This window comes from Erythrolamprus reginae, chromosome 2, assembly GCF_031021105.1.
Source record: "Erythrolamprus reginae isolate rEryReg1 chromosome 2, rEryReg1.hap1, whole genome shotgun sequence".
Taxonomy (NCBI): Eukaryota; Metazoa; Chordata; class Lepidosauria; order Squamata; family Dipsadidae; genus Erythrolamprus; species Erythrolamprus reginae.
In genome coordinates this window covers 174,546,863-174,559,246 of record NC_091951.1, presented here as the reverse complement: position 1 = coordinate 174,559,246, position 12,384 = coordinate 174,546,863, and the positions used below count along the sequence as shown (strand labels likewise).

At 35.2% G+C, this 12,384-nt stretch overlaps 1 protein-coding gene across 1 annotated transcript in view; it reads left to right on the top strand.

Moving 5' to 3' along the window:
• The window catches only part of STXBP4 (syntaxin binding protein 4), a 111,859-nt gene that overhangs the window by 36,869 nt on the left and 62,606 nt on the right, over positions 1-12,384 (top strand). Inside the window, exons 11-14 of the mRNA XM_070740485.1 lie at positions 547-733; positions 4,917-4,995; positions 6,984-7,075; positions 8,438-8,534. Coding sequence (XP_070596586.1) covers positions 547-733; positions 4,917-4,995; positions 6,984-7,075; positions 8,438-8,534 — 455 coding nt within the window. The remainder of the gene's footprint in view (positions 1-546; positions 734-4,916; positions 4,996-6,983; positions 7,076-8,437; positions 8,535-12,384) is intronic.

Here is a 12,384-nt window from a genome sequence, read left to right as displayed (position 1 = left end):
AGATTAGAACTGCCCCTACTCTCCCTGCCTTTCGTAAACTCCTTAAAACCCACCTTTGTCGTCAGGCATGGGGGAACTGATTCACCTCTCCCGGGCATGTACAATTTATGCATGGTATGTTTGTGTGTATGTTTGCTTAGTTAATGGGTTTTTTAAAAAATATTTTAAATTATATTTAGATTTGTTATCAATTGTTGTATCCTGCTGTGAGCTGCCCCGAGTCTGCGGAGAGGGGCGGCATACAAATCTAAATAATTAAATGAATGAATGAATGAATGAATGAATGAATGAATGAATGAATGAATGAATGAATGAATAAATAAAAATAATAAATAAATAAATAATGAATGAATGAATAAATTAAGAAATTAAGAAAACTTGTAAATCAAGGATTATCTGTATTCACCTTTTATGTCAAAAGCCAGTAAAAACAGTGTAATAAATTTTAATATTACTGAATTTGTTCCCTGAATAGCTAGAAAGCAACAAAAAACTTGGAAGGACTCAGCATATGATACCAATTTACCATTTTTTTCTTTCATTTAGTTCAAATACCTCTTGGGAAATAACTTTCATTCGACATGATTCTGGTCCTGATGAAGAGGAAAGTGTGCATCCTTTCTCAAATCTGCTTAATTCAGAGAGATGTGGAGTACAGATTGATCTACCCAGCCTCAGTCCAACATTATCTTCTAATGAGAATGTTGCTGCCAAGAAGTCTGTCCTCGATACGGCAAGTTTAATTTGTCAGACAACATTTTTGCTTTCCTTAAAAAAAATTCGTACTTTAAGTAGAATAATTTTACTGAAACAGTACCTAACAAGATCCTGGCTGATCTCGAAAACCGGAACAGGGAGACTTACTTAGGACTTGGGTGAGAAACTATTAGGAAATAAAGCTGTAAACTAATCAAGGAAGAATAATTTTAAAATTCTTGGAAGATAGTGGTGTCAAACAATCTGTTCAACCATATCCATGGAGTCACCAGGAGTTGACCTCATTTCAAAGAGAACTTTATGGTTTGTTCATTCATTCATTCATTTATTTATTCGATTTTTATGCCACCCTTCTCCTTAGACTCAGGGCGGCTTACAACATGTTAGCAATAGCACTTTTTTAACAGAGCCAGCCTATTGCCTCCACAATCCGGGTCCTCATTTTACCCACCTCGGAAGGATGGAAGGCTGAGTCAACCTTGAGCCGGTGATGAGATTTGGACCGCTGACCTTCAGATCTACAAGTCAGCTTCAGTGGCCTGCAGTACAGCACTCTACCTGCTGCGCCACCCCGGTTTAATTTTGCAATATACATGACACAATCAAATTTAATTAAGAAAATATATAAAATCAGATTTCTTGCGATGTTGTTTATGCATTGATTCTTTTTATGAATTTAGAAGTGACTATTGTCTTTTTTAAGGGCATACCCAAATATTTCCAAATATATAGCAGTAGGTGAGCATTTATTTGCATAAGACAACTCCTTGACAAGGCTTTAAAGACAATTCCCAATTTTGGGTTTTCTGAGCGAACCTGTGAGCACACGAAGCTGCATTTGTACATGTGGCATGCACGTGCGAAACCATCCCCTCCCTCTGCCACCACTTGGAACTGAACCATGTGAATGGTGGGCAAACGCATGAAACCATCCCCTTCCCCTGTTGCCGCCAGTCCGCAGAGCCAGAAAGATTGGGAACCGCTGTTCTAGATGGAAGCGATTTTCCTCCCCAGTTATTTTAAAACTTATATGCCATTCGAACCCAAGGATTGCTAATACAGTACTTAATTCTTCTTTTTTTTGGGGGGGGGGGAGATTTATGAAGTCATAAGAAAAGAAAGTGAGATTACTGATTGCAAGGTAACAGAGTTTGGACTCCCTGTAAAGTTTTATGAATGATTATCTCTCTACTTTCCAGCACTTTTAAGGCAATTTGTGGTTTAAAATTGCTGACATAATATGCATACTTTTTGCAAAGAAGAAAGAAGAAAAACAAATTAAGTAATCAAAGAGAAAATAAACTAATTAAGAGCCAGCTCTTTATGCTCATTACTGTGTTTTCCCCAAAATAAGACCCTGTCTTTATATTTTTTTTAATCCCGAAATAAGCGCTTAGCCTTATTGCCATGCATTCAAAAGCCCGATTGGGCTTATTATCAGGGGATGTCTCATTTGGGGGCAAATGGTATTGCCAGCTGAATAGGACTGGGTACCATGTTTAGTTTCATCCAAACGCTACTTCTGTTGTACTCTTTTTTTCCTTATTCATAAAGCATTCAATGCAAAGAAATTCTGTACCTGGCTATTGCAATTGCTGAGAAGAGTATGATTATCAAATGCCTAATGAGCTAGGTAAATCTTCAGTTTAAATATCTGGTTATCTCCTAATCAGTACTATCACAAAAAAATTATCTGAACTTCTGGCTTGTTAATGGCACTTCTTGTTGTGAAGTCATATCCGACCCATCGCGACCCCATGGACAACGTTCCTCCAGGCCTGCCTGTCCTCTACCATCCTCTGGAGTCCATTTAAGCTCACGCTGACTGCTTCAGTGACTCCATCTAGCCACCTCATTCTCTACCATCCCTTTCTTCTTTTATCTCACAGAAATAACTTGTTCTAGCTGGCTTGGCTCTCTCCAAACTTACATCCTCTGTGTATGTTGGCTTTCAGTTCCCAGCAGGCATAAGAACATAAGAGCCATGCTGAATCAGGCCAAAGCCCATCGATTCCAGCATTCTGTGTCACACAGTGGCCCACCAATTGTCCATGGGGAAAACCCTCCCTTTCCCCTGACCCCCAACAAATGGTACTCAAGGGAATCCTGCCTGCCTCAACCAACAGAGAGGCGGCACATGGACATCCGTTTCAATAACCACCGATATGCTTGGCATCCATGAATCTGTCTAACCCTGCCTTGAAATTATCAAGGCTGACAGCTGTCACGATCTCTTCTGGAAGTGAATTCCATAAACCAACAACCCCATGGGTGAAGAAATATTTCCCTTTATTTATCCTCGCTTTCTTACCTGATTTTTATCATATTTCTTGGATATTATGTAGAGTATAAATTCAACATATTACAAGGCACCAGGCTGGAGAAGGCTCTTTTGGGTGAACAATGCGGCAGCCTGAATTTTTCTGCACAAACTAGATTGATATTTACGTACTTTAATTTGCCTTATGAAAAGAAATAAATCTCTGAAAAACTTCTCTCTTTCTTTTGAGGAAAAAAAATCACTTTTCATTTATTCTTAAGCTATAGGAAGCAGCCTTATTCAGAGAAGATAATTAATATTCCAAATATTGTCTATATTTGCTGTTAAATTAGATAGCACTTCTCCTCTAAATAGATGTTTAATGCAGAATAAATATTTTTTAAATAGCCTAAGGGTAAGTATATGTCCTAGGAGATGTGAGCTGTTTCTCCATTCAGCATACACTTCCTTTATGGAGAAACCTATATATGAATAAAACATGATTGCATCAAGATCTTCTTTGGGGATGTGGGGGGGGGGGAATGGCACACAAAAAGCATGCTGCATTTCTCAGAGAAATTTCAATACTTAGAATAATGTAGTTATGCAAAACCTTTTTAAAAAGTCTTTTCAAGATCAGGTTCCTATACAAAACATCTTTTTCAGATGATAATGCAATTGTATCAACTATAAGATTCATGTGACTTCTTCAAAAACAGTTCCTACATCTGTGTAGATGCACAGCGGTTTTGCTTCTTGATTTTGCCCAGATCTAGAGAATAATATCTTGTTGAGTTAGTTTCTTCTTGGTACAGACTGAGAAGGGATTTGCCTAGATTAGAATAGAATTCCAGTTAGAATCCAAAATCCAGGAATTGAGCCATATTGAATTGTTGGAATCTACACGTATGATTGTACATGAAATAAATATACAACTATATACATAAACACCATCACCAGAGGAGAGAACAGAAGTAGAGAGAAAGCAGAATGGATGTTCTACAGATTTTTAAAGCTGCATTTGAGAAATCCTCTCTTCAGTGTTTCTAAAACAGCAGTTTGCAGTTTTAATGAAATTTGCATAAGTAATGTAGAAAACTGCGGTGTTGGTGTTTGTTTTTAATGGTATTAATAATTTCTAGCTTGTTAAGAAATGTCATAAAGCAATGAAATTCTCAGTGCTACATGTTTACTTAGAAATTCCTTCATTTGGCAAGTTGTAGATTACTTAGTGCAGAGTTCTGTATCACATGTTGGAGGGGGTGCAATGAATTATACTCAGTGTGTTATTATTATTTAGGCATTCTCTGTGTGTAATAACCAAGGGAAAAATTATACGAACTAGTTCAGATCGAAAAGCAATGGAATAATTCAGTATCATATAGAAAATTGACTGAACATAGCATCTGACAGGTTGATGGATTCTTTAACTAGGATCCTTCAGTGAAAACTTCCATGTTACGAATCCTGACATATTTATACTAGTTCTGGTGTCTAATGCAGCACTCCCCTTTTTTTTGTGCCTCTTGATTTGATTGACTTGGTTATCATTGATTGACACAGGTTTTTGATAAAGTTGTTTGTACTTTATTATATCTTTACTCTGCCCCTTCTTTAGGACCACATCATAACTTTAGATTAAAAACATTTGCAGAAATACCTATTTGTTCTAATCTTGTTTGAGATGGGAAAATCAATACTATTGAAAGGTTCTGCTAATCTTTATTCTCTGGACTAAGATTACCATGGTAAAAGTATTATTGGCACACCTTTATAGTTGTTATAGTAAACTTGTTGGGTATTTGGCAAAATGTAAACACGTTTTTCTCCATAATAGACTAATAATTTGGTTAATAAAAACTTGACATCAGTATTTAGTCTGGGACCCAACCTACTTTAATAAATGGTACTTCCTAATTTTTATGTTTTTCTTTCGCAGATGAAAACTGAATTCAAAAAAGGAGAACAATTTTCTGCATTTTCTACAGACAACAATTCCATTGATTTATCAGCTGGGGGTAAATACTTATGTGTTTGTTCACCCTCTATTTGTTGTTACTACTTTTCACATGAATAATATGTAATTTGCTTCCTTTTCTTTAAAAAAAGCAGTATGTGGGCCTTTTCTTTGACAATGTGAATGAAAAACTGAAATGAATGAATTGCTGATGTATCCTTTTCAGTGACAACCAAATAAAAGTTGGTTGTCCTTTTTTGTAACATTTGCTTGTGTAGTATAGTTATTGTATGGCACTTAAACCATGGTTGTAAATCTCGGGGTACAATACAAACTTAGTTAAAGCAAAGAAGCTGCAAAAACCTAGGTGAGGCAAGTATGGATGAGAATCCTTCTAAGAAACTATATATGCTGCTTTAAGTTCCATGATGAATGAATATATATATATACTGTACTCTCTCTCTCTCTCTCTCTCTCCTTCCCTCCCTCCCTCCCTCCCTCCCCCCCCCCTCTCTCTCTCCTACACAAGCAAATATATATATAGTAAGGCAAGATGAAGGTCTCTTCTGCATGTTTCCAACCAATGGTCCTGAGCACTCTGTCTGTCTGTCTGTCTGTCTGTCTGTCTGTCTGTCTGTCTGTCTGTCTGTCTATCTATCTATCTATCTATCTATCTATCTATCTATCTATCTATCATCTTCATTCACCAATGTCCCAGTTAAAATTATCCATTTTTCTTACTTACTTACTTACTTACTTACTTACTTACTTACTTACTTACTTACTTTCTAGATTTCTATGCTGCCCTTCTCGAGGTGACTCAACATTTAGAAATTGAAATGACAGTAATATATAAATACCCAAGTTATTTCTGATATCTGTTTTTTGAACAATAGCTCCCTCCTCGTATGACCACCTATTTTAAAGCAAGGAAAAGTTTAAGGACAGTTTGTGATATAGCTATTTTGAAAGGGGAACAGAGTCTCCTTGGATCATATCTCAGTCTTTGGAAAGCTTGAAGCAGATTGCTTGTTCCCATTCACAAACATCTCTTGTTTAGTGAAGGGAAGAACAAGGATGCAAATTATTAAAGGTCGCAAGTTTCCCAGGCCCTGTGTTACTCCAGATCTATATTGAATAACATATTAGAGGCCCTCCTTATGTCATGTCAGTACTGATGCTGGGTGGAAATTGAAATTATAAGCCAACATGTAGTATTTTGAAGTGTTGCATTATGGGCTTATTGTGATTTTTAAAAAATAAGTGATTTGTCAAGAGTTTTTTCTAGAACAAAATAATTGCCATGAGGAAGATCTTCATTGTCGCGATAGTAAAAATGATTAAAGTCCATTTGAACCTTAATTACCGCGGAGGTGATGGATGGAAGCTTTTTAGTCATTTGTTCAAAACAAGATTTCTTTTATCATAAAAGTAGAAAATAAAACATGTCCCGGTGGACAACATAATAAAATACGTCTTACATGATGGTGGATAGAAAGAAGAAAGGAGTTATAGGATGAAGAAGGAAGTAGTGTTAGATGAGGCAGAATATTACATCATAATAGGAGGAACTTAATAAAGCACACACAGTTAACTATTTAATTACTAAATGTCTCTGAGGCTGTCAATATTCAGTGTGACATTCATAAGTACTGTATATTTACAACCAATCGGTCTCCTATGTCTGGTTAAAAAGATGTATCACAGGTACAAGCCATGTGTTTCTATCATAGTATGACCTTTACTTTTTAAAGAATACTTTTTGTTCCACTTTGTCTTTGTCAATTAAACCACAGGTATGTGTGATTGTATTTCCCATCCCTCTTAATTTCTTGGTCAGTAGTTATAAAGGGGCTATAAATATAAAGCATCTGTAAGTTTCCATTTTAATAGCATCTTGCTTAATATTTAAAGGGAAAAAATAATCAACATTTTGGCATTCAAGTGATTAGCTGAGTTGTTTGAACAGCAGGAGTTTAGAACATATCCTCAGCAGAAAAAAAAAATCCAATTAGATTTCCAATTAATACACAACCTGTTGTCTCATAGCTGTTAGCCCCTCTTGGAGAATTGATTATGGACCACAAAGGAAGATTTCCCTCAATCCTTCAGTTCGCCTTAAAGCAGATAAACTAGAGATGGTAAATATATCATTTTAATGCTTGTTCTTAATGTAATGTGATAGCTTTCAGAGAGGTTTTCAGAATTCATTTTAATGTTACTTCAGAATAAAATTACTAGTCCACAAGTAAATAATTAATTCATCAAGCTTATAACTTGTGATGCTGCATCTATATTGATATGTGATGAAATTATTTAGTCAGAATTGAAATGATCTAATCTTTTTAGGAATTTGATCCTATCAATTAAAGCTGTGATTTCATTTGCTAGCTTTGGAAGTGCTTAATATTTGTTTGTTTTTCTGCAAGCCATATTATAGGACATTAATTTATTCAGTCTGGCCCACCCTCCCACTAAACCAGTGTTTCTCAACCTTGGCTGCTGGAAGATGTGTGGACTTCAACTCCCAGAATTCCCCAGCCAGCTCTGCTCTGCTGGCTAGGGAATTCTGGGAGTTGAAGTCCACATATCTTCCAGCAGCCAAGGTTGGGAAACAATGCACTAAAGAGTTGGAAATAAGTTGCAGCTGCTTTTGAGTGACATTGCATATTTTCCTTTTGGTATTCTTGCTTCAGCAGCTGTTATATTTTAAGATAGAAGCCATTTCAGAAAGCGTTAAGTTGCATTGTCAAAATAAAGAGCTAGTGCAGCAAATTTTAGCTATGCCAACAGAGCACATAATTTCTAGAGTAAATTTTAAGTTACAATTAGAATTCCAAGGGCCAAGTATAGCTTTCTGTGCCTTCATTTTTGCTCATTCTTACCTAACCAACATGTTTCCATCTTGTCTTTGGCAGGAAAGTCAAGTAAAATTCAGTTGGCATCATACATACATACATACATACATACATACATACATACATACATAAATACATACACTTCTATTCTGGTTCCAATTAAGCCAAACTCCTTTTGTCCAATCTCAGAGAAGGTCAATCTGATAATGCCACTTGGTGAGAAAGGCTTTTTTTAGATGTTAATATCTTTACGTTGAATTGATGCACTTAACTTTGCATTTAATTGAAAAGGCTCTTATACATAATTTGCAAATAGGCTTTAGGCCAGTGAAGAGTTTGATCTTCTCACCATCACTGTCCTGTTTCAGCCAGAGCCTGCTGAAAAGAATGAGATTACAGAACAATTTGGGGTTGAAAGTTGAACACTTTTTGTTTTAATCTGCGGATAGTATGAGAATATTACCTAGTGAAAACAGCATCTTCACATTAAAAAGGTTCACTTTCTGTTTATGAAAAGTAGAACTACCACTCAGGTTTTGTTTCTAACCCAAAGTTATAAAGCAAAATCTAAGGTATCTTTTAGATTAGAAAACTAGAAGCCTCCTTACTTTGTGCCTTTTTCCTCTCATTTTTTTTCTTGACCAGGCTTTGAAGTATCTTGGGATTCAGCCTACAAAAGAGGAGCAAGAAATCCTAAGGCAACAGATACCAAGGGATTCCGAAGGAACAGTCTGTTTTGGAGGTAATTAGGAGAATAGATTTTTAGGAAACTATAAGGGAGATTTCAGAATTCTATATACAATTTTTCCTAACAGAAGTCACTAAATGTGATTCAATATTTGGTCAAGCACTCCCTATATATAATGTGAAGATTTGCATTCCCATTTTAAAGGTATTTGTTATCCAGCACTTTCTTATTTAGAAATTAGAACACTTGTTCGACAGCCTTATTCCAATATACTTAAGAAAAAGACTAAATGTGCAGATGAGGAATAAAGTTGGTTAAGAAGATCTTACTGGCTGCATATTTTTGTTGTGAGCTTTCCATAGATTTTTTCAAAAAAGTTTTTTTAATTTTTCTCCACATATATGTACATGCCATATCATATACCTTTAATACCTCACAGTATAATATAAACATATTTCAATCACCAAGTATAATCAGTAGTTCTTAATTTCATATCTATTTACTTTTAGTATACATCATTTATCTCACATTACCTCCTTTTCTAGTTTCGTCACCTGGATTACCAAAATTTATTTTTTTATAAATTGTAATTTAAATGCTTTTCATTGTTAAATTCTTTGTTGGCTGTTTTCTCTTGCCTAATAAATCTAAACCATAATGCTTCAATTATTACCTTATATCCTTACTTACCTATTTATGTTTCTTAATCCCTATTTTCCATAGGTAAATGCCCTGCTTTAAAATAAATCCAATTTTACTTATCTTCAAACAATAAATAACATTTCATACCAACTATTTTATACTTTATGTCTAACTATAACAATACAGGGGGAAAGCAAAAATTTATTCAAATTTTAAAAGCTTAAAGTCATTAACGTATTTCATTACTTAGTCATTATATTATATCTTCTCTTTTCATATTACAAATATATCTATTCAACAAATATGTGTATTCAAGTCAGGGATATCAAACTATAATATAATTAAATTTTTATATAATTAAATTTTCCAAAACTTTTCCCTTAATTTATATCATTAATATATAATATTCAAATGGCAATCAAGATCCCAAGCACAAATATCAAGAGATAATCAAATCAAATAATTTTATAACAAAATGTCATTGGCATATATCCTCACCCATTTTTATTTATATTTTCCTCTATTAATCCCAGTATAATAATCATACCCTATTCTATTTGTTTTTTCACTGTAAAGTCCAATGTAATACTCATGCCCTGTTTTATATATTTTTCACTATAAATCCCAGTGTAATAATTATACCCTATTCTATTTGTTTTTTCCACTGTAAATCCCATTGTAATAATCATATCCTATTCTATTTATTTTTTCTGTTGTATATCCCAATGTGATATTCATGCCCTATTCTGTTTGTTTTTTCACTGTAAGTCCCAGTATAATAAGTATGCCTATTTCCATTTGGGGTTTTTTCCACTATAAATCCCAGTATAATAATAATGCTCTATTCTGTTAATTTTTTGCTGTGTATTCCAATGTTATAATCATCTGTAAGTCCCTATATGGTCATCAAAAAATTCCAAATAGCCATTAATCGCCCAAATTAAGAGTTCTTATCCAACAAAAAATTCAACAAATTTCAGAGGCTTAAACCAACTTTTTTTCCATTATTTAATCATTATGCTAAATCTCCCTTTACATATTACAAATATACCATTCTGAATATCTCTTCAAATCTCCTTAATCCCATCCCCCTAGTTCTCTTCCCCATTTTAGTTTCCAACATAATAATCATAAAATTTAAATCATCATTTAGCTCAAAAAAAATTTCTCTGTGTCCATTTTCACAAAGCTGCTTCTTTTATAACTTTGTATTTATCCAAATCTTCTTCTTAATTCAAACGTTCTTTATTGTCATGTTTTTTTATTCCTCACAAGCATTTTTTCTGCTGACTTTCTGCATGATTTTCCAATTCTATTTTTCTATTCCAAAGTCCTCTTTATAAATCTATCAAATAGATTGTCACTCTGCAAAATACTCCTTAAAGAATGCTGTAGAATACTATAAAATCCACATATTCTAAAACCATATCACTAGCACCCTGAAATAGTCTATCAGTTTGAAGAATAATCCTCGAAAAGCCTTTTAAAAAAGACCCTGAAAATACTGTAAAATCCTCATCTTCTAAGACCATATCATCAACACCTCCATAGAGCAATAAACAGTCTGTTGTAATCCATTTCTCACCATGTTCAAACAGATAAAAAATTCACTCCACTTTCACAGACATGACAAATGTAATGTTTTTCAAAATTCAAGGCCAGCAGCTGTTGGGACTGTCCACCCATATTTTCCCCTGCAGTAAATCCTCCAACCAGTAGGTGGCAATCTTTATTCATTCCACAAATTTATTTTCATTCAGTATATTAATGCTTGATTTTCTTAATTAAGTCATTTTTGTTAATATAAATGTTCATTTCCAAAGTAATTAAATAATCCAAATTTAAAAACTCATCAAATGTTGGGCTTTTACAGCCTTCTTCAGAAGCTTTCCACTATAGCACTCATTGCTTTATAGCCGCTTCATCTCCATTTTGCCAAAATTCAAAGAAAGAAATTCCGAACTTCACTTTGACCAAAACACTCACCAGCAAAACTCTTGATCTTGTTCTTCATTTCTCCAGTGCTTATCTTCAGTTCTCTTCCCAGGTGACTTCAAAGCTTCAGAAGCTATCCTTTTGTTACGTAGCCACTACAGCTAAAACGGCTTTAAAAAGATGATTTTGCATTTCCACCGGTTGAGCCCCCAAGCTGGCTTTCAGTGGGGTATGCTGACCCCAAAACAGATTGCCGGCGATGTCCCCTTCTTTACCACCGGTGACATCCCCTTCTTCATTGCACCTTCAAGGCAGTTCCTGTTGTGTATACTCCACTTTAGCCTAAGGATTATTCAGATTACGAAGTGGAGAGCAATTTTGAATTGGCAGAAGGGCCTGATTTACAGATAGAAAGAGAGGTTAGCTCAGAGGGGGAGGCAGATGACGTAGACATGCATTCAGGATCTAGTGAAGAAGACCTGAGGTGGGTTAACCCTTACTTCAGACGCTTTAAGAAGAGAAGGGAACAAGTGTTAGAGAAGAAATATTAGAAGATAAGGAATTGGTTAATCAGTTACCTCTCATCCGGGTGTGAACAGAAGAGAAGCCGATTTCGTTCAATCTTGCAATCCCAAGATGGACACCTCCAGGACACGCTTCGAAGCGTAAGCTGACAATGTGTGATTTATTATCTGCTTTTATGACTCCTGGCTAGCACTGATTAGCCCATAAATTTTAGAATGACTTGTGGAATGTTTTTATGTTACTACCGAGCTAATCTACTTAATTGCTAAAGATAGAAGATGAGGAAAGGAAACACCGCGTGCAAAGTTGGTGTATTAATGAGACATTAAAGGAGAAATAAAGAAGATATGTTTTTACAATGAGATGCATTGAGCAATCATTTATTCCAATTGTTATCTGTTTGAGCTTGAAACCAGAACAGTTCCTGGAACCATTGGAACCAGGACCCCGGGCAGCAAGGGGAACTCTGTGCTGCCGCGGGGCCTGGCCATGTCCCTCCCCAAGCTTTCCATAGATAAAAGGGTAACCATTAAGGATACAAAATTTAGACCAACCTGGTGCAGAAAGTATATTTTAAGATAATGAATGAAAATTTAAGGCCTGATTCTGGGTTTTTCAGAATGGTATCTTCACATAGCACATTTTCTTCATTTTTCTTGTCTGCTCATCTTCACCATGAAGCAGGAATTGAGTTCTGCTCAGAGCTCATCTCTTTCTCTCTCTCTCTCTCTCTCTCTCTCTCTCTCTCTCTCTCTCTCTCTCTCTCTCTCTTTTGCTTTCATTGTGTTGTTCACTGTTTTAC